At 36.7% G+C, this 24088-nt stretch overlaps 1 protein-coding gene across 1 annotated transcript in view; it reads left to right on the plus strand.

Annotated features, from left to right (window-relative positions):
• The window catches only part of CDH4 (cadherin 4), a 1140604-nt gene that overhangs the window by 952634 nt on the left and 163882 nt on the right, over positions 1-24088 (plus strand). Inside the window, exon 7 of the mRNA XM_074210396.1 lies at positions 12052-12224. Within this exon, the coding sequence (XP_074066497.1) occupies positions 12052-12224 (173 nt within the window). The remainder of the gene's footprint in view (positions 1-12051; positions 12225-24088) is intronic.

Genomic DNA, 24088 nt, shown 5'->3' on the forward strand with positions numbered 1-24088 from the left:
CCTAGGTTGCTGTTCTTGTTTGTGTCTATCATTAACTCCCACTTTTTACATCCTTGACATTTAGACTTCCTAACTCTGAACAGTTTCATTTTTTAGAGGCAAGCAAATGTAGAACACTTACTGACAACTCTGACTCAACCTCCCTTCCTAAGCCATTATGGAAGCTTTGACTTCATCCAAGGAAACAGAGGCAGGTGGTATTGGGGGGGGGGGGGTCTCCTCTTATTCTTCTTGCCTCTTATTCTTAGTGCTTATGTTGCTTCTGCCACCTCCTTGATGCAGGATGGCAGACCTGAATTAGGAAACTGCCTTCTTTGCTTCACAACCACTAATTCTAAAAGCTAAAGGAAGGGGAAGGAAAGAGTGGAATTATCCAGAGCCCAAAGTTGCAATGTAAAGCAGTCTTCTTGTGGTATTGCCATTATCAGTGGTATCAGAAATGATTGATAACCATAAGGAAAGTCCCAGGGAAAGTGATGAAGAGAGAAAAATCCCAGTTGTAAACTCCATCTCGTTAATACCTCTTATGTATTTAAAAGAATCTCTCTTATCTATTTCTACCACTAGCAGAGGAATGACAAACACTTTCCTAAATTCCAATTGCTTTACTTTAAAAGCCAAGAAAGTTTTATGCCAGTAATAATTCTCAAGTCAGATATGTTAGAATTTAGGCCACAAATACCTCTCTCTCTCTCTCTCTCTCTCTCTCTCTCTCTCTCTCTCTCTCTCTCTCTCTCTCTCTCTCTCCCTCCCTCCCTCCCTCCCTCCCTCCCTCCCTCCCTCCTCTTTTGTCTCTCTCATTCTCCATTTCCCTTCCTCTCTCTCTTCCCCTTCTCTTTCTCCAAATCTCTACATTTCTCCTCTTCCTTCCTCTCTTTCCCATCTAAACCTCTCTCCCTTTCCTTTTCCTTTCCTCTATACCCTTCCCTTCCTCTTTCTCTCTCTCTTCTATCTCCCCCTTATATTACTCTTTCCTCATTTTCCTTTCCTCCTTTCCCTGCCTTTTATCTTTTTTCCTTTTATATCACTGTTACAATTAAAAAGAAGCTTTTAAAGTCCACTTAAAGATAATTTTTATAACAAAATAAAACTAGTTTCTAAACAGACATGTTCAATCAAGTTCAATATATTTTCTGTTTCAGCTTTCCAATGTTTCTCTATAGGGCCATACTTTACTATTTTGTTTCTTTTCATCTATTATGTCTTTAATAAGTATCCTACAACCTCAGACTACCAGAGTCTTGTGAATTTTTGCATAGGTGTGCCAAAGAGAAGAGGGAATACCTTTGAGGATGTTTCTAGATCATAGCTATCAAGGGCTATGTAACAGTCATCAGCTAAATACTTTAGGGTTCTTTTTGCTTAAGATCTCACTGAGTGGCCTAGCAAACAAGAATTCCCCTTGAGCATATCCAGCAGAACACTTATTAAACACCAGGATCCTGGATCCACACTGCCCTGCTAGCCTAGAGATTTCACATGACTCACTTTTCCCTACACAATTAGTTTTGCAACCACTTAAAATGAACACTAGCCCAAAGATTCTGCCTCTCCCTGCCTTTACTTCCAAGTAATAATAGCTGACATTTATATTGCACTATACTAAGTACTTTACAATCATTATCTTATTAATTTCTCAAAATTGAGTTGGAAGGGATGTGTTATGATCATCCCCATTTGAAAGATGAGGAAACTGAAGCCCAGGGTCTGAGTCCAAGTGGAAGTGGGATCCCTCTAGGTGTTGGTCCTCCAGATGCTTGTTTGAACATGTCATTTGCTGATTACACCAAGGCCTAAAACACTGGGGAAGATTCTAAATGAGAACCACAATTACTAAAAGGAATTCAGTCTTACTATTCAAATGAGAAAAACTAAATGGGGGTGGAGCCAAGATGGAAGCAGGGGCAGAGCCAAGATGGCAGTATGAAGGCAGCATTTCTCAGAAACTTGTTCCCCAATAAACTCTAAAAGCCATCAAATTATGACTAACCAAAATTTATAGGGACTGATACATTTTACCAGTCCAAGATAACTTAGAAGTTCCACAGGAAAGGTATGTTTCACCAGGACTGGGGGTTGGTAAAAAGGCCCCAGCCACAGCTCAGTACAGCCCAACCCAGCTCGGGGATCACCAGGAACAGCTTGAAGGGGCAGTGAGAGAACTCTGCTGTATCAGAATGAGTGTGGAATGAGGAGTACCGGCTTCAGAGAAGTCCTGCAGTGGGAATCTGGGGGAACCAGCCTGCCACAGACAGTAAGGAGGTCAGGGGAGACTGCAGAAATCTCTCTGCTCTCCTTGGGGCAGGTCTCTGCTGTTTGTCCACACTCAGATCCAACTTGCAGTTTGGCCTTCCATACTAAGATAGCAGGGTTCTTCCTCACAGCTCCAGGGCAGGGAGCAGTTCATGTGGTCATCTACATATCAAAGCACAGGCAAGAAAGCATAAGACCTTGGAGGAATAAAGGTCCCAATGGGGTGTCCCAATAATACTCAAAAACTCAGGAAGCACCCCAAAACCAGGCACAGGTTGGAGAAATGAGTAAACAGAGAAAAAAAGAGGTTGAGAAATTCTTTGTCTATGATCCCAAGAAGGATCAAAATACTCAATCTGAACATGAGGAAATACAAGCTCCTGCATCTAAAGACTCTAAGAAAAACAGAAGTTGAGCTAGAGCTCAAAAAAGATTTTGAAAATCAAATAAGGGAGATAGAAGAAAAATTGGGGGGAAAAAATGAAAGAGATGCAGGAAAAACATGAAAACAAAGTCAGCAGCTTAGTCAAGGAGATCCAAAAAAATGCTGAAGAAAATAACATGTTAAAAAACAGCATAGGTCAAATGGATAAAATAGTTCAAAAAGTTATTGAGGAGAAGAATGCTTTAAAAAAGCAGAAGTGGTCAAATGGAAAAGGAGATAAGAAAGCTCTCTGAAGTAAACAAATCCTTCAGATGTAGAATGGAGTTAAAGGAAGCTGATGATTTTATGAGAAGTCAAGACACAATACTTCAACACCAAAAGAATGAAAAATTAGAAGAAAATGTGAAACATCTCATTGAAAAAAACAACTGATCTGGAAAACAGATTCAGGAAAGATAATTTAAAAACTATTGGGATACCTGAAAATCATGTTCAGGGAAAGAGCCTTGACCTCATTTCTAAAGAAATCGTACAGGAAAATTGCCCTGATATCCTAGAAGCTAAGGGCAAAATAAAAATTGAGAGAATCCACCAATCTCCCCCAGAAAGAGATCCAAAAAAAACCCCAGGAATATCATAGCCAAGTTCCAGAACTCCTAAGTCAAAGAAAAAATATTGCAAGCAGCCAGAAGGACACAGTTCAAATATCATGGAGCTGCAGTCAGGATCACACAGGACTTAGCAGCAACTACATTAAGGTCTCATAGGGCTTGAAATATAATATTCTGGAAGGCAAAAGAGCTCAGAATGTAACTGAAAATCAATTACCCAGCAAAACTAAGCATCCTCTTCCAGGGGAAAAGATGGACTTTCAATGAACCAGGGGAATTTCAAATTTTCCTGTTGAAATGACCAGAGATGAACAGAAAGTTTGACCTTCAACAGGTGAAGTATAGAGAGCGGAGGAGAAGGGTAAAATATGATGGACTTAATGATGATGAACTGCATGTATTCCTGCATAGAAAAATGATACTGATAATACTTATATGAAACATCTCATTTAACAGAGCAGGTAGAAGGAGCTTTAGCTGAATTTGAAGATATAATATATTATAAAAATGGATTCAATGACTAAAAGGAAAATGAACTGGGAATAAGAGAAAGGAGAGTTGGAATAGGCTAAGACATTTCATATAAACATATATGTGTGTGTGTGTGTGTATATATATATATATATATATATATTTACAGTGAGTTTTTACAATGATATGGAAGTGGGGAAGGTGAGGGGGAATGAGAGAACCTTCACTCTCATCAAAAATGACCCAGAGAGGAAAAAGCATACATACTCAATAGGGTATAGACATCTAGAATAAAAAGGAGAGAAGAGGGAAAGGGGGAAGTGGGGATGTGGGTGATAGAGGAGAGGGTAGATCATAGGAGAGAATAGTCAGATATAGCACATTTTCTTTTTTACTTCTTGCAAGGGGCTGGGATTGGGTGACCTGTCTGGGACCACAAGGCTGCGTGGTTGCTGGGTCTCAGGGGTGGTATGTGAGCTCAGGGCCTCTTGGCCAGTGATCAGTCCACTATGCCATTCAACTACCCTATAGCAAATTTTAGAAGAGGGACAGAGTGAAAGGAGAGAGAAAATATAATATATGGTAGTGGGGAAGAATAGATGAAGGGAATTACAATCAGCAACAGCAACAGTGGAAAAATATGGAAGTAACTTTTATAATGGACTTACAAAGAATATGATCCACCCAAGATAGAGCTGATGGTATCAGAACACAGACACTTTTTTCTCTTTCCTTTGCTTTATTTCTTATGAGGGTCTAAATTTGGGGGGGGTTCTATATGTTTACTCTTAAACAAAAATATTTTAGTAATGTATAAAAAAATCACTTGTACAAAAATATTCATAACAGCTCTGTTCATGGTGGCAAAGAATTGGAAATTAAGTAAATGTCCTTCAATTGGGGAATGGCTTAACAACATGTGATATATGTATGTGATGGAACATTATTGTTCTATTAGAAGCCTGGAGGGATAAGAATTCAGGGAAGCCCAGAAAGATTTGCATGGACTGATACTGAGCAAGATGAGCAGAACCAGAGGAATATTGTGCACCCCGGTAGCAACATGGGGGTGATGACCAACCTCAATGGACTTGCTCATTCCATTAGTGCAACAATCAGTCATAATACTTTATTTTTCTTCCTTAAGGATATGATTTCTCTCTCATCACATTCAACTTAGATCATTGTATATCATGGAAAAAATGTAAAGACTAACAGACTGCCTTCTGGGGTGGGGGAAAGCAAGATTAGAGGAAAAATTATAAAAAATTCTAAATTTTAAAAAAACTGAAAAAATTAAAAGAGGAAAAAAAGAAAATTGTAAAATTCAAAAAACAATAAGAAAAAACTTTAGCTCTTTGAGTAAAAAAAATCCTAAATGAAAGAAGGATGTCAATTATTTAAATTTATATAGTGATGACTATATGAATCATATAGTTCATATAAACTATTAAGTACCTGAGGCTGGATTTAAACCCAGGTCCAGCACTGAGAAGGGTTGTTACCTGCAGTAGGACTCTGAGCAGTAACTATTACCTCTCTGTCCCCACTGGTCAGGAAGACTCATCTTTATGATGATCTGACCTCAAGCACTAGTTGACCCTGCGCAAGACATTTAATCCTGTTTGCCTCCATTCCTCATATGTAAAATGAGCTGAAGAAAGAGATGGTTATCTGATCCAGTGTCTTTGCCAAGAAAACCCCAAATTGGAATCACAAAGAGTCAGACAAAACTGAAAAATGACTCAACATCATTCACTTCTTCTTTGGCTTTGTCGTGATCTTCTATTTATCCTGCCTACTACATATCAGTTTATTGAGTCTTTGGTCTTTTGGATTATAAATATGTCCAAAGTTGGTATATATAAAGACAGTTTATAATGTTTTTCAGTTCTCTTGGGAGAGACAACAGCACTACTACTTTATCAGGGATTTTTTTTTCCTTAGAAAGATGTATGAGTATACATTCATTACACAGCAGGCCTCTACCTATATTACAACCCCAAAGAGAATTTTCATACATGCAATCATCCAGTGTTAGGAAGAGGGATGAACATTGAAGATAATCAAACCCAGAAAAGGAAAGTTCTTTCCATGAATAAAAACTCAGAAAAACAATAGGAGGTTGTACATTAATGTAGAGGAGTTGGGAAATGAAGGCTCAGAACTGGCCTGGGTAGTTTTATTTCTTTGAAACTTAGTTTCCTCATATGTGAAACAGAGATGACACACTTGTCCTGTCTACTTCTTGGGGATTTTATGCAGACAGCCCCTTGCAAACTGTAAAACGCTAAAAAAAAAAAGATTGTGAGCAGGTATAATCCTCATGACTGTCATTATTATCTTTATGACGATGCCGCTATCCCGAACCAATGACATCAGTTTAAAATACTACTTAGAATATTGTCTCATATTTGCAAAGCAATTTTAAAACTTACATCAATAGCCTCATTTAGTTCTCACAAGTCTGCTAATCAAAAAAGTGTGCATTATAGTGTCCATTTTGCAGATAAAGAAACATACTCTGAGAAGTTGTGACTACCTTAGCAGTGTTATATTCAATGCTCAATAAACACTTATTTAACATTTCCTTTGTTTAAGACACTGTGTTTGGCACAGGAGTTTGTGGGTGTGGAGGGACAGGAGTCTAGGAGTCCTACTGTTTTATTCATGTGAAGAACTCCAAATGAAGTTTCCTCCATTGATGTAAATTAGTAGCTCTGTCACTTAGAATCTTGACATTGTCTGAGGGCACTGAAAGGTTCAATTTGGCAATCAGCCTCTGTGTGTGTATGCATGCATGTGTATATATATATATGTATATGTGTGTGTTTATACATATATGTATATATGTATATATAAAATGAGTTTGTGTAAATATGTAACAAAGTTAGGACTTAAACACATCTTATTAACTACAAATCTAACCTCTGAAGTACTGAAAATAAAAGGTTACAGAATGACACAGTCCCTTTCCCCAAATAGTTTACCATATAGAGGGACTAGAACAGTGAGTCTGAAGGAGTAAATGCCTATCTAGATAAGCATGGCATGAGATAGAGATTAATGGGATGAGAGGAGTGAACCAGATTAAGTGCCCAAAGAATATTTGAGGAGGGAAAGACCACAATCCATTTTTTTCTCAATTTCCAGAGAAAGGCACTTTTCATTATTAATCCCACAGACTTAAAATGAACAGATCATTCAACCTACTATGGTGATTGTGGTGAATATGGGAGTAATGGCAGTGGTAATAGTAATAGTAATAGCAACAGCAGCAGCTGAAGCAGCTGCTTTAGTTATTAGTAGTAGTACCAGTAGTGGTAGTAGTGGTATAATATAAAAATATAGGATAAAAATAAGAATGACTTTTATTTCTTTAAGTTTTGAAAAGTACTCCCCCCGCCCCCCCCCACAGAAAACTTGTGAGGGAAATAGAGCAAGTATTATTATCTTGGGTTTAAATGAGAAAATTGAGCCTCAGGCTCTCAAAGTTATTTTGGTCATAGGATCATAGATTTAAAGATCCCCTGGGAGGTGATCTAATCCAACCCTCTCATTTTATAGATAAGGAAGTCAGTGACATTAAGTGGCATGGTCCAACATCACACAGATAATAAGTGGAATAGTCAGTATTTGAACTGATCCTCAGAATGTAAATCTAGTACTCTTTCTACCACATTGCCCTGATATCCTTTTCTTTCCCCATTAAATATTCCATTCCAAACATTCCATTTTATTCCATTAAATATTAAATATTAAACATTAAAATATGAAGTTCATCTTGAATGTGGCTAGACACATGTGTACAACACAATTGGGGGAGTCTGGTTCGTCCAACCCATTGTCCAACATCACCACCATGATTTCCTGTTATGTACTCCTCCCTAGCTCTGGAGGGAATCAGTCTGTGACACTCTCAGATTGACCAGAATAGATTTGTTTTTTATTTTCCTAGCTAAATGAATGGAGTGTGCCACTGGCAAGAAGCAGAGAGACCCCCCAGTGTTCCTGAAAGCTGAGATTTGAACAGAACAGCCCTGCTGACACTTTTGTTTTCCTGTTTCCTAGGCACAGCCAGAGATAGGCACCTGCAAGGAAAACCAAGGGCAGGAGAGGGAGGAGGGCTTAGGGTTTCATGCTGTGATGACATCCAGAATATTCTGGGCACTGGCTTCTGACAATAAAGTAAGATAGATAGAATATGGGAAAGACCACCAAAAGAAAATCAGGAAAGCTAGGTTCTAGGTAATCCAGTAGATAGAACACTGGGCCTGGAATCAGGATGATTTGAGTTTAAATGTAACCTCAGATACTTATTAGTTATGTGGACCTGGACAAGTCACTTACCACTATCTTATCTGCCTTAAGTGTCCTCATTTTAAACTGGAGATAATAATGCTTACCTCCATGATTGTGATGAGGAAAGAGCTTTACAAACCTTAAAGTTCTATATAAATTCTAGTAACTATCATTATCATCACCACCATCACAATCATCATCATTATTAATTACCCCAACACTATCTATGTGATCTTGTACAAATTATTCCATATCTCTGGGTTCTTCAGTTTCTTCATCAGGGAGTTAAGCCAGACAGTCCCTATGGTCCCTTTCAAGTATAGTATTCTAATTTTTACTAATATTCAGATGTTGGGTTTTGATATTTTTCCCTCTCCTACCATAGTGTTTAGTACAATACTCAGTGAATTGTAATTTTCAACAATCATTTTAAAAATTGAATTACAAATTCTCTGCCTTCCATCATACCCCTCCTCATTCAGAAGGCAAGCAATTTGATGTAGATTATACATATGTAGATGTGCAAAATATTAGTCATATTATAAAAGCAAATGCAAACTAAAATTTAAAAAACTAAGAAAAAGAAAGAAAGAAAGAAAGAAAAAGAAAGAAAGAAAGAAAGAAAGAAAGAAAGAAAATGTAAGCTTTGATCTGTATTCAAACTCTATCAGTTCTTTCTCTAGAAATTGTTAACATTTTTCATCATAAGACATTCAGAGTTTTCTTGGAATATTTTATTCCTAAGAACAGGTAGTCATTCACAATTGATCATCTTTACAGTTACTATAAATAATGTTCTCCTGGTTCTACTTATTTTACTTTGCATCAGTTCATGTAAGTCTTTTCAGGTTTTTCTGAGAGCATCTAACTCATGATTTCTTATAACACAATAGTATTCCATCATGATTATATACCACTTGTTTAGCTAGGTATTGGTTATCTCTTCAGTTTCCAATTCTTTACCTCCAGAAAAGAGCTGCTCTAAATATTTTTGTATCTATAGGTCCTTCTTATTTTTATTTTTTTATCTCATTTGGGATACAGACTTTGAAATGGTACTGCTAGGTCAAAGGGTATATGTGCATGGTTTCATAGGTCTTTGAGCATTGTTCCAAATTGTTTTATGTGATTATTGAACCAATTCATAACTCTATCAACAATGAATATGTCTCAATTTTTCCATATCTCCTCCAAAATGTCATTTTTCTTTTGTCCTATTAACTCCAGTCATTTCATCATGGAAAAATGCCTGAAAGACCTGTATTTCATTGAATATCTCTTCCCCCCCCAAAAAAAATATTATATTGTTTTACTGGTTAGATAATTCTTGGATGTACTTCTAGTTCCTTTGTCCTCCAGAGTATCCAAGTCCTTTGATCCTTTAATATGAATATTTCTAAATCTTGTGTTATTCTGACTGTTACTCCATGATACTTGAATTGTTTTTCCTGGCTGCTTGCAATTTTTCTCCTTGACCTGGGAATTCTAGATTTTTAATATAATATCCCTGAGTTTTCATTTTGGGATTTCTTTGAGAAAGTGATTGGTAGATTTTTTTCAAGTTCTATTCTATCTTTTTGTCCTAGAATATCAGAGCAGTTTTCCTTGATAATTTCTTGAAAGATGATATCTAGGTTCCTTTTTTAATTATGGTTTTCAGAAAGTCCAATAATTTTTTTATCTCTCCAGGACCTATTTTCCATGTTAGTTGTTTTTCTAATGAGGTATTTCACATGGCCTTCTATTTTTCATTTTTTTGGTTTTGTTTATCTTGTTGTTTCATAGAGTCATTAGCTTTCACTACTTCAATTCTAATTTTTAAGGAATTAATTTCTTCAATTACTTTTTGTACTCCTTTTTCCATTTAGCCAATTCTACATTTATGAAGTTCTTTTCCTCAGTGAATTTCTGTGCCCCTTTTCCCTGTGACCCTCATTTGAATTTGAGCAATGCAAACAGAGACCTACCCCTAGGGACAGCAAAGAAACATCTTATTCAGATCAGTTGTCCTATCCCTTTACCATAAATGGGATGAGAGCTCCAGAAACAGATGATTCAGTGGCTCCCAAGGCTGCCCCTAGTTTGCTGGGGCCTGGTCTTTGCTGGTACAACCTATACTGGTTTGTGCTCCACTTTCTCATGGGTGTGACAGACCTTTCTTGCCTACTTTCTAAGTTATCTTTGAATGTAATATTGTTTTGCTCTGTCCTTTTATGGATTCTGATTCACCAGAATTTGTTTGGGGGCATTATTTAAAGATGTTTGGAGTATTTTGGGTAGAGCTCAGGTGAGTTCCTGTCTTTTCTCCACCATCTTGACTCCACCCCTCCTCAAGCCTATTTTCTGGCTAGCTATGTAAAGGCTGCAGGGTACTGTAAAGAAGTCAGGGCTTTAGAGACAGAAGTACTGGACCTAATGACATCTCTGACATTTGCTACTTGTGTGACCCTGGGGAGCAAGATTTCACTTCACTGGGCCTCAGTTATTTCATCTGTAGAATGAAGGGTTTGGATTGGGGTCAGTGGGATTCCTTTCAAACATAGACCATTATGTAAATTATAGGAGTCTTCAATTCTATATAAAATTCACAAATTCTCAGAGTTAGAAAGAATCTCGAAGACTATCTTGTCCAATCCACAACTGAATAAGATTACCTTCTCCACTATTCCCAATTGGCCTTCCAATATCTCACCTTACTGTGGGGACCCCACCCACTATGTGAAAGAATATTACCTTCTTTTTAGAAAGCTCTGACCAATAGAAAGTCCTTCCTCACAGACTTCCTCTGAAGTCCATATTTCACTTTATTTTGGGGACTCTATCCAAGAGGGATCATTAAGTCCAAACTCATTTGGAGGAGATGAAACTGATATTCAGAGAGAAGTGACTTGCCCAGGATTGTAGTCATTTAGTACTTAGAACTTAGTAGATCTGGTTCTGGAATCCACTGGATCTGGTGAGCTGGAATTTGTTAATCTGTGACTTTCACCCATTGGTCCTATCTGTGCCCTTTGTTCAATTCTGCCAACATTTATTAAACTCCTACTATGTATGCATCAATCAATAAGTATAAACATCCTGTCCCTAAACCTAGAAATTCTTAATATATGTTTGTTGAATTGAATGTTGCTGTACCAGGGATATACAAGTACCCCCCCCCTCAAATCCCTGCCATCAAAGTGGTTACATTTTTCTGGGGACATGGAATACAATATCATAGAAAAATAAATACATCATAATTTGAGGAGGAAGAAGTGAGAAATAACTATGGGGCAAGGGAGATTAGAGAAGGCTTTATGAAGGGAATCTTTATCTTTCCTGATCTGATCCTTAAAGGAAAACAAAGGTTCTTAGAAACAAAAGTGAGTATGAATGTGTATCAGGTGTGGGGAACAGCTTGTACAAATGCTCAGAGATAGGAGAAAGTAAAGTTAAATTCAAGGAACAGCTAAAAATATAGTATGGCTATATGAGATTAGGCTCGAAAGGCAATTTGGAGTCAGGTTGAGAAGCCCTTACATACCAGGCTGAGTTTGTATTTTATTCTGGAGGCAATGGGAAGTCATTGAAGATATTTTGAACAGCAAGCATGTTCTCCCTGCCACGTGACCATATTAAATAGATCTTTCTTCTCAAAGCTAAACACTCCTAGTTCTTTTCAATTGAACCTATAATGACATAGTCTCTGGTCCCCTTCACCATCCTGGCAAATATCTCATGAATATTCCAGTTTGTCAATGTCCTTCATAAAATGTGACAATAATGAGATTGGGGGTGGGGGTAAAACTGTGAAAGAGTACTAACTACCCTGGGAATCAGGAACTCAAGGTTTTTCTAGTTCTGCTACTACATACTAATTAAGTATTATCCTGGGCAAGTCACCTCTCTGAATTTTGTTTCCTCGCCTGACAAATGAAAGCTTGGTCTCAATTATCTCTCTTAGGTCCAGTTCTTGAAGCAACACAAAAATGAAAATAAACCATGGTAATAAATTCTGCTTTACATAGTGTTGAATTCTCTCTGTTTCAGGTACTTATGTGATGACAGTGACAGCCAATGATGCTGATGACAGCACCACTGCTAATGGTATGGTGAGGTACCGCATTGTGACTCAAACCCCTCAGAGCCCATCCCAGAATATGTTCACAATTAACAGTGAAACGGGAGATATTGTCACCGTTGCAGCTGGACTGGATCGAGAGGTAAGATGAAGTGTGTGGGTTAATATCTCTGGTGATAGTAGCCCCCATTTAACAACATACATCTTATTTTTTAAAAAGAATTGCAAGATTTTCCCAAGCACAAGAGAAAACCTGATTCTGGTCCACATTTGTTTCTTTCTATTCTATTTTGTGGATTCCAAAAATTCATGTTGTCCTATTTTGACTGTGCAATTTTGAAATAATCAGGAAAATTGACCCTAAGATGTTTGTTTTCATGCCTCTGAATCTAAGTGTAATGTCATGAGGAGACCTTCCTGTGTAGCAGATTCACCACCCAGCACATTAATGGACTCCTCTGCTCTTGCCTATCTGTTATTTTTCATCTGCTCATCAGTATGAAGAGCCACAGCACTATTGTTTATATATCCTAAATGGGATCTTGCCCATAAGAGGACCTCTCCCATTTGCCTTTCAAGACCCCTGCTACTACAAGACTGTCTCTGAGGCCTTTGATTCAGACACTGCCTTTCTGAACATAAACTCCCAATGCTACCACTGGGGTTCTCTGGGGCTGAATACAAACTCTTCCTTAAAAGTGGAAAACCTCAAAACTTGATTCAGTTTCTGGGCATTACATCTCTTATGCCTTTCCAATTGTCTTCACAACCATTTTCTCCCACAAACCTCATTTTACCTCTATTGAGGTGATACATTAAAAATTATTCAATATATCCTGAATAGAGATACTATGGTATAGCAGATAGAGTTTGGAGTTGAGAAACAGGAAGATTCCAGTTCAAAATCTACTTCTGAGACTGAAGCATTAGGGAAACCTCACTAAGTCTCAAACAACTTCATAGAAATCAGGTACTACATTAAAAGAGGTCGGAATCTGTGTTTATAGTGTAAGTTCTCATACTAGGATCTTTCTATACTGATGCAATAATAGGTCTTTGGTGCATTTGTATCTGTGTTAATATGGAACAGATAGGTAGTACCAGAACACTGGGCCTGGAGTCAGAAAGACGAGTTCAAATCCAACTTCCAAAACATACTAGCTGTATGATCCTGAGCAAGTCACTTAACCCCTCGGTTTACTCATCTATAAAATATATAACAATATTGGTAATAATATACTATAATGCTGTGAGAATAAAATGAGATAATTGTAAAGTATTTAACACATTTCCTAGTACATGGTAAGGACTATATGAATGTTAGCTATCATCATCTTCATCACTGTTATTATTATTATTATTATTATTTTATTATCTCCCATATGAGGAATTTTAAGACTGAGACTAAATGTTTAGTAGAGCCAGGGAAAGAACCTGGGTCTACTGAATTTTAGGCTGATCAGGAATAGCCATTGATTTCCAGTAATGACTGACTGTAAGGACTGTGTGGGCAGAGAAATGTGAAACAGATAATGAGATATGGAGGAGGTGGGTAGGAGTCCAGGCTAGAGAACAGGCCCTAGCCAGCAAGCTTTGACCCTGTAAAGTAAACTGAGGACTCTGAGTACTTTGAACCCCTGAGATGGGGGAAGGGAGAGTCATAATTGCTGAAAACTTGTTGAATTCCTAGCAGTGCTCATGAACGAGTCCCAGCAAAGACCATGCACTTTATACATGCCAGCTTTTTTCCACTGTGTCTTCTAAGCCATTAAAAGACGAGCAGGATAAATAGTGATTTTTCCCCCCTATCATCCCTTGGGAAGGCATTTTCCCATATAGCATAAATGGCTCTCTGGGCACTTTGCCACTTAGTTCCATCATGGGCAAATCAAACAATGTCTCAAACTTTAGAGTCTCAGAGATTGTGTTGATCCTGCACCCTTCTAAACTGGCTATATGTAGGCAGCTGCTCTGTCACTGTCCAGAGCAGGACTGAATCCACCCAGGAGCTCCCAGAAAGACTATATCACAGTACCCTTTTGCCACTCCCCAGCTCACAATCTAATAGGCATGTTTGCCCTGTAACCAGAGAAGCACCAACAATGATTGTAAAAATAATGTACCTTAGATAAATAATTTGACATGCAAAACCTTGTGGAAATGCTGGTTACACATCAAAACAAACACTGTGGTTTTTGACTGGCTGGCTGTTTGTTTGCTGATACTGAAACAGCTGTTCCCCAATGGCAAACTCTTGGTTTTACCCCCTGAGTTTTCTTTGGGTTTAGTGCATCTGCAAATGCCACTGGAGAATGATTCTCTAAGGGTGTAATGGGAATGAGAGAGAGAATAGAACAATAAATTGAGAGCTCCACAGTGGATGGGCAACGACATCTGGTTTTTTAAGATGTTGTTTTCTTATGATGAGTCTAATAGAACAACGAAGTGCTGCCTTCCTTGTTCCCTGGTACTCACATCTGGTGAAGTTCTGCTTCTGGAATTGTCTTACAGACTAAAGCAGAGTAGTTATTAACTTGGACCACATGCTCCTGAAGCCTTCTACCTGTATTCAAGCTAGTTAGATTCCAGCATTTCATTCATTTTAGGAAAATAAATTCCAAATAATAAATTTTTTAAAATTCCATCAATTCAGGGTGGCTAAGTGGCGCAGTGGATAGAACACTGGCCCTGGAGTCAGGAGGACCTGAATTCATATCTGACCTCAGACACTTAATAATTACCTAGCTGTGTGGCCTTGGGTAAGCCACTTAACCCTATTGCCTTGCAAAAACCTAAAAAATAAGAAAAAAATTTTAAAAGATTCCATCAATTCCCTACCACTTTCCCCAGCATTTTCAAATATCATGGGGGTGGTCAGTTTTTATTTCATCTCACTGAAAGAGATAAGAGAAGAAGTTAAAGTATATTTCTACTTGACCTTGGACTTCACTATGTGATTCATTTACCTTTCAGTTCTGTTTAGCTCAGACTAATATTAAAATGTTTGCAATACCCAAATAAGAATCTTAACATCTTATTTTTGCAAAGTTTATATCTTAGACACCCTTAACCTTAGAACACTACCCATCTTTCCTCTCTGTTCCTACTCCTCCCAAGTCACTGGAAGGAGTAATAAAATCATGTCAATTGGGTCCACTCCAATTGTTATCTAACAAAGCGTTATCTAACTTCAACTGGGCTTTTATTTCTATATCATAATCCTTTTACTCCCTCCATCACTTTCCTCAGTCTCTTCTAAACCTTCTCCTGTCTCTTCAAGTCTTTCAAATCTGACCCTATTCATTTCATAACTGATGAGCTGGCTTCCTACTTTACTGAGATCAAGGCCATTCATCCTGGACTCCTTCTATGCACCTCCTCCATATCTCAAAATCTCTAAATCTTCATCCATTCCCTCTATAGCTTTGTTCCAGTCCCAGAGGAGGAGACGGCCCTTCTCTTTGTAAAATCTATTCCCTTTTGTTGTTACTTTGATTCCATCCCTCCCCTGTCTTTCAGATACTTTCCCCATCAATCACTTTCTCTCTCTCTTTTATCTTCATTCTTTTCCTATCTAGTGTCACCTTTCCTACTGTCTAAAAATATATTCATCTCTTATCCTTAAAAAAAAGCTTCCCTTGACACTGCCATCCACTTAAGAGATCAGCCTATATTTCTTCTCCTTTTCTCAGAATCACAGACTTTCAGAGTAGAAAGAGACCTTAGTGGCCATCTTCTCCAACGCAAAGCCAAAAAAAAGAATCCCCACTACAACTTATCTGACAAATGGTCATCCAGCCTTTGCTTGAAGACCTCCACTAAGCAGGAAAACACTCCCAGAAGGGAGCCCACTCTATTTTTGGACAGCTCTAATTATTAAAAAGTTTTCCCCTATTGTCAAATCTAAATTTATTTCTTTGCAATTTTCAACTATTTCTCCTAGTTTGACCCTCTGGGACCAAACAGGAATAAATCTAATCCCTCTTCCACTTCATAGCCTTTCAAATGCTCAAAGACAGCTACATTGTGTCCCCAAAGTCTTCTCTTTTCTAGGCCAAATATTTCATTATTTCAACTTTTGCCATTTAACTCCTAGAAACTCCTTGTATTCACCACCAAATTCCTCCTCAATTCCTTATAATTTGGCTTATCATCCCACCACTCTACTGGAACTACTCTCACAAAAGTCACTAATGATTTTTATTTTTCAATTAAAAAGCCTTTTCTCATTTCTCATTCTCCTTGGCTACACTGAACTTTCTACAATTAACACTGTTAATCATCCTTTGATCTTGAATACTCTCTTCTTCATTTTTGCTCTCCTCTGGGTCTCTTACTACCTAACTGATTTCTCCTTAGTTTTCTTAAATGATTCATCATTATCTTCCTATCCTGTAAATATAGGTATCACCCAAGGTTCTGAACTAGGCCCTATTCTCTTCTTCTATAGTCTTTTCCTTGAAGATTTCATCAATCCCTGTGTTCAAATGTCATGTAAATCACTCCTAAATTTATATATTCAGTCTTAATCTCTCCCTTGAAATCTAATCTCACATCTCCAGGTACTAAATTACTTATAGCACCTCACATTCAACCTATTAGAGAAGAATTCATTAGTTTCTGTTCTAAATTCAATTTTCCTCCTAAATTCATTAATTTTATTGAAAGGACCATTATACTCTGAGGTATCAAAATTTGAGGCCTCAGAGTTGTCAGAGGACTCTTCCCTATACCTCATTCTGTACATACCTTCTGATTATGTATTCTTGATATTTCTCACATGATGTAGTCTGCCCTTACTGGCTTATGAGCGATTGTTACTTTTTCAGTGTGAATATTTGTTGTTGTTCAGTTGTCTCAGCTGTGTCCAACTCTTTTTGACCCCATTTGGGGTTTTCTTGGCAAAAAATACTGGAGTAGTTTGCCATTTCCTTCTCCAGTTTACTTTACAGATGAGGAGCTGGGGTGAAATGACTTACCCAGGGTCAGACAGCTAGTTTTTGAGGTCAGTTTGAATTCAAGAAGATGAATCTTCCTGACTATCCAGGCCCAAAACTATATCTACTATATGACCTAAATGCTTATAATATTTACATCTTTGTAATATTGTTTGGTTGATTAGTTAGATTTTAGAGAGTGATGGGAAAATATTAATAATGAAAATTAAACTGAAAAATCATGTGATGTATACTTTTTTTTGAGAACTAGTTGTTAAACATTTACCAGCATGAGTCCTTTCTCCACTCTCACTACCACCAATTTTATTCAGGCCTTCTTCACCACTCATCTGGACTATTTTAATTATTTCTCAATTGGCTTCCTTGACTGTGGTTTCCTTCTCTAATCCATCTTTTACCAGTTCCCAAAATAAAGACATGAGTCTGACAATGTTATTCCTTTGCTTGGAAAAGATAATTTCCTGAGTCTAGCATATGAAGACTTCCACAGTCTGTCTCTAAGCTAACATTTCAGCTTTATTTCACATTGTTCTCCTTCATGCACCTATGTTCCAGACAGATTGGACTACTATCTGTTCCTAAAAGAGAGCGTCACATCTCCCTTTGCTTAGAAACATACTCCCTCCTCATATCTGCCTTTAAGAATCTTTTCCTTCGTTTCATGTTAAACTTCAGAATCTCATTCTCCCTAAAGCCTTTCCTTATGGTTTTTATCCTCAAGAGGCTCATATTCTAATGGAGGATAACTATGTGAATAAATAGTATACAAGGAAATAAAACTATGTAAATAGTATTTTTTAGAATAGAAAGTAATCTCAGAAGGGCAGTTAGGTGGTGTGGTGAATAGAGCACTGAGTCAGAAGGACCTGAGTTTAAATCTAGCCTCAGATACTATCTAGTGGTATAACCCTGGGAAAGTCACTTGAACTGTTTGCCTCAGTTTCCTTATTTGTAAAATTAGCTGGAGAAGCAAACACTGTGGTGTTTTTGCCAAGAAAGACCCAAATGAGGATATGAAGAGTTGGACACAATGAAATGACTGAATTATACAGCAAAAATCTCAGAGAAAAAGGTACTAGTGACTAGAAAACCAGAAAATGTCTCCTGCAGAAGATGATGTTTGAGTTGAGTCTTAAAAGAAGCTAGCTAAGAGGTGGATGCGAAGTGAGAAAACTTTCCAACTTTGGAAGATAGTGAGTGAAAAAACACAATAATGGGAAAAGGAATGATTTGCACGAGGAACAGAAAAACAGTTCAGTATAGTGGATCATCACTGTTCTACAGAAAATGGTCAAATTCTGAAGAGATTTAAATGTCAAAAAGAGAATTTTATATTTGATCCTGGAGGTAGTAGGGAGTTTACTGATTGGAGGAAGGGTGGCAAGGTCAGACATATGTTTTAAGAACATCATTTTGTCTTCTAAGTGGGAAGAGACAAGATAGAGAGACCAATTAAGAAGCTGTAGCAATTGTCTAGTCAGGAGATAATGAGGATCAGAATTAGGGTAGTGGCTGTGAGTGGAGATAAGGGGATAGACATATACAAGAGATTTTCCCTTGAATTTATCACAGTGCCTGACACATAGTACTCATTTAATAATAGATATAAGGTTTAGGAAATTATATATATATATATATATATATATATATATATATATATATATATATATATATATATATATATATATGTAGGGTTAGTGAGAGTGAAGAGGTAAGAAGAAAACAGGGTATGAACTTGGGTGACTGGGATGATGGTAATGGCCAGTAATAAAGAAATCTAGAAGAGAGAAAATTTAGGGGAAATATAAAGACTTCTTTGTTGAATATGTTCAGTTTGAGGGCCTTATGGAACATTGATTTGAGATGTCCAAAAGGTGGTTAAAAAGTGGTTAACATTTTATGGAATGGTAGCTGAGAAGAGAGGCTAGGGATACATAGATTTGGGAATAATCTACGTAACAATGATAAATGTACCCATGGAAAATATTGAGATTCCTAAGAAAGATGATATAGAATGAAAAGATTATTAGGAGGCTCTTGTAATAGTATAGATTTGAAAGATGGGAAGTTGAACTAGCACCATGTATAGAGAAGGGAGGGCAAATTTGAGATACTTAGGTATATTTGACAAGACTTGCAAATGATATGCTGTAGCGGGTAAGGGAAGGAGAAAAGCTAAGGATTACTTAGAGGCTGTGACTTTACTTACCTCTAACTAAGCTTGGTAGTATCCTGAACAGGAATAATGAAGTGTGGAAGAGGGGTTCAGTTGTTTGTTATCATCATTATTAATTAACTAATATTTAGGTAGCATTTTAAGACTTACAAAGCATTTTACATACATTATCTCATTTGATCTTCACAACAACCCTATGAGGTATATTATCCCCACTATACAGAAATAAAAACAGGGAGAAAGGTTAAATTATTTATCAATAATAAATTTCTGAGAAAGGATTTTAGCTCAAATCTTCCAAATTCCAGTGTTCTATCTGCAGTGTCATCAATTCAAATATTTATTAAGTACTTATACCTTGCAAGTCACAAAACAAGGTGCTGGAAATGCAAAGACAAAACTGATACCATCTCTGTTCTTAAGGTTCTTATATTCTACTGAAGGAATATACCCAAATTTGCATATACAAAAATATGCAAAATGTGTATATAACATTAACAATATTCTTGTGCCAGTCTATAATAATACAATTAATTTTTATATAGTGTCTACTATGTGCTAGGTACACATCAACTAATTTGAGTTGATAAATTATTGCCCTGTGTTTGAATGGCTAGGTAAAGAATTGTGTCACCACATTTACATGAATAAGTGTAATAGAAAGTTGGTAAATCTCTGGCTTAGTTTGAACCACAAGAATTCAGAGAACTTTAAAATGAGCTCCATTCTTTGTTTTATCCTAGGTATTTCTGGTAGGTTTATCTGTGACTCTGGAAGTCAACAAGTATTTTTTTGTTGTTGTTCAGTCAATTAGTCATGTCTAATTCTTCATTATCCCATGAACCACACTGTCAATGGAGTATTCTTGGCAAAGATATTGGAATGATTTGCTATTTCCTTCTCCAGTGGATTAAGTCAAATAGAGGTTAAGTGATTTGCCCAGGATCATACAGATAGTAAGTATGTGAGGGTTTTCCTGACTTCTAGTCCAATTCTCTATCCACAGAGATACCTAATTGTCCAACAATTACCCTGACTATAAATAGGAAAAGAGTCAGACACAATCCCTTAGCCTCAAAAGTCCTCCAGTCTATAAAATATCATAGAATTTCAGAGATAGAAAGGACTTTAAAAATCAATTAGTCTAGGAGTGGCTAGGTGGTGCAGTGGATAGAGCACTGGCCCTGGAGTCAGGAGTACCTGAGTTCAAATCTGACCTCAGACACTTAATAATTACCTAACTATGTGGCCTTGGGTAAGCCACTTAACCCCATTACCTTGGGGAAAAAAAGAAATCAATTAGTCTAAAAAGTAAGTCCATGGCAGGGTCAGGGGTTCCCTAAACCTATCTCTTTCAAAGACATTGCAGCTGCATTTCAGATTGGAGACAGAAGATTTACTCATGTGAAATGTTGTAAGACAGACTAGCTATAGAACTTCAAGGATCACCTGGATAGAAAGAAACCTTCCTAACACTTAGAATTGATCCTGGGAATTTATATATTTCACTTCTCTGGGACTAAAGGCAAGACATGGTCAGTTTGCTCAATTTGTATGAGAAAGGGAGAAACAGGACCTTCTCTGAGATGGTGACCTAGTCCTGGTAAGGAGGAATTCCTGGTAGCTTGTTTGAAGCAGAGTGGAAGTACAATTCTCTCTTTCCTCTCCCCATCCCCCCATATACATACACAATACACAAGTCAGTATCCTAGGTTAAAGCTCTATTTCTTTATGCTATTTATAATACTGTGGAACACTCTAATCCATATTCTCCCATTTATGCTCCATAGAAGATCTACTCCATATACTGGAAGTTTCCTTGTCTGGGCTTTTTTAATACATGTGATGGGTATAGTCTAATAATAATGAGTAGTAATTATTATTGACATTTATATAGTGCTTTACTATTTACAAAGAAATTTGCCTACTTTATCTTATTTGACCCTTATTTTCAAAGAAATTAGCCTATTTGAAAGCTGAATTTTGAGGTTACTTGAGGGCTTTCCTACTAGAAGAGTTTCTAAACACCAAACAGAAACTTGCCTGTAGCAAAGCCTATCTCCCTGAATGTCCCTGACATTGAAGGCAGAAAAAAGGAAAAGCAAAGGTATTAGAATGTTGATGATTTTGAAGTTATCTTACCTGGATCCCATTAATCTGGATGTAAATATGGCTACAAAGCTCTCTGTCCATTGACTCATTATGACTCTGCCTAATTGGATGGATCCCTTAGGAAGATAAAGATAATTGGACTGCACTTCATAAAAATACATTAAAAGGAGACTGGTTTAGCAACAGTTTGGTTTAAGCTGTTGCTGGCACAGAAGTGAAGAATACTAAGGCTTGAACAAAGCCACATAGATGTCATTGACTAGGAAGACGAAGAAAAATGATTGGATTTGGATTTTTCAATTTTAAAGAACCACATATTCAAAGTCATATTGAAAAGACCAGACTAAAAGGAAATGGATCAAATCAAACAGGTGCTCTAAAAGTGGCAAAAATCAGACAGAGGTAAAAGGATTGTTATAGAATGTATTTCTTGTAGGAGAATGGGGCATGAAGAAGGTTAAGGAAGGTGAGAAGATGGAGGTAGGAGCCAGATGTTATCTGGGATCAGGGATATGAGAAAAGGCAGCTAAGGCAAATCAGATTTATAGTAAAAGAGTAAATTTGAGAGAGTAAAATTGAGAAGTAGGGAAACAGATTTGTTATGGTAGAAAAAGCCTATATCCATTCTGCAATTTCCTTAGATAACTCTACTTTCCAGTCAAGGTTAGAAGGGACCCTAAGAGTCAACTCATCCAACCCAGACAGAATTGTCCTTTGGATTTCAAAGAAAAGTGATTACTAGGTTTTTGCTTCAAGTTTTTCCCCAGGGGGAAGAAACCAGAAAAGCTTGAAGCAAAAATCAAGTAAGCACTTTCATTGAAAGTCAAAGGACAATTCTGTCTGGGTTGGATGGGTTGACTCTTAGGGTCTCTTCTAACCCGGACTCAAAGGTGGAGCTGTAATTGTTACAAAGCTTTCCCTTATATTCAGGGAGAAATTGAATAACAAGGAAGAGAGTAGGGATGATTGAGGGGCAGTCTACTAGAGAAGATGGGATAGAATGAAATCAAGAGTGTATGAAGAAGAGTTTGCAAGAAGGGCCACCTCTTTGATGCTTGAGAGAGGTGAAGTATCAGAGAGACTTACCTAGGATAAATGCTGATTTACTATAGAATCATGCATTTGGAGAGACATTTATTGCCAAATGAAGGAATTAAAATGGTGGAGGAACTTAATTATTTTTCACTTGAAGAAAATCCTATTAATTCAGTGGAATAGCATTAATCCTAATTGTACCCTTTACTGGAGGCTAAATCAAATAAAAATATCAATTTGGCTAGACTGTAGAAAACTACCTAAATCCCTAGCTACTTAAAGTATATGAGTGCCTCTGTCCCCAAGTATCAATGTACCTAAGTACTTAACTGATTACCTAATTACTTATTTACCAAGTACTTAACATGTACCCTTATAACAAAAAAATTATGTAACTTAAGTACCTATATACCTAGGTACCATGGTACCTGTTACTCTGTAATAAATACTTAAGTACAAAAGTTAAGGAGTCTCTAAGGACCTAATTATCTAAATACCTAAGTGCCTATGTTCTTTATTACCTATATATTTAAATACCTAATTATATACCTAAGTAACTAAACACCTAAATATCCAAATACCTAAATGCTTAAGTACCTAATTACTCATGTACCTATGTTTTTATCTAGATACCTCAGTATCTAACTAATCACCTAACAACAACTAAATACTTAAATATCAAGTATTTAATTGAATTTAGATTGGTTCTTTCACTTCAAATCAGTTCAGACTGAAACTGGTTCAGACTGGTTCAAACTATTTCAATGTGCTTCATTAAATAGGTACTGAGTATCTAAATACCTAATTATAAAGGTGTTAAGTTCCTAATTACTTAATTGCCTAAGGTACCTAATTACTTAATTGTCTAAGGTACCTAAGGACCTAGGTGATTAATTACCAGATCAATTAAATGCCTAAATAATAATTGATTATCCTTGCCCTAATTACCTGTAGTGTTAAGTACTAAGTACTTAAGTACTTATACCTAGGCAACCAACTATTTAATTCCATAAGTACCTAATTAACTGATTACCTGAGACCCCAAATTATCTGTGTGCTTGAGTCCTTTATTAACCACCTAAGTCTGTAAGTGTGCATAAGTACCTAATTATATAATTATCTAATGCCTAATTTCTTATGGACCTAATTGCCAAAGTATTTTTTACTTAAATCTCTATTGAATTATTATTATTATTATTATTATTATTTATTATTATTATTAAATCAGTGAATAATTCAGCTCAAAACAAACTGAAAACAATCTTTCAGTCAGACTCAAATGAGTTTTATTTAATTCAAAATATTTTTATGTAGTTAAGACCAGTTAGATGTAATTCAGTCCTATTCAAATTAATTCAATTCAGTTTAAACAGATTTGTCAGTTTCAAACTTATTTAGTCCAGTTGATGTACTTAAATAGGTACTAGGTAGCTAAATATCCAAGTACCTAATGTATTTAAGTACCTAAGGAACCTAAAGCATTAATAAATACTGAATTGCTTCATTATCCAAATACCAAGATGCTGAATTACCCATATAACTAAGCATTTGAGTACCTATTTACCTAAGGATATAAATGCCCTAGCCCCAGTACCTCAATGCCTGAGCACCTAATTAACTGATCACCACTAAGTACTTATGTACCTAAGTGTTTAGGTATCTTTGTAGCTATATACTTTAATACCTAGTAGCTAATAATCTATATGCCTATATTTAGAATTCTGT

The sequence above is a fragment of the Macrotis lagotis genome, chromosome 1, assembly GCF_037893015.1.
Source record: "Macrotis lagotis isolate mMagLag1 chromosome 1, bilby.v1.9.chrom.fasta, whole genome shotgun sequence".
Classification (NCBI taxonomy): domain Eukaryota; kingdom Metazoa; phylum Chordata; class Mammalia; order Peramelemorphia; family Peramelidae; genus Macrotis; species Macrotis lagotis.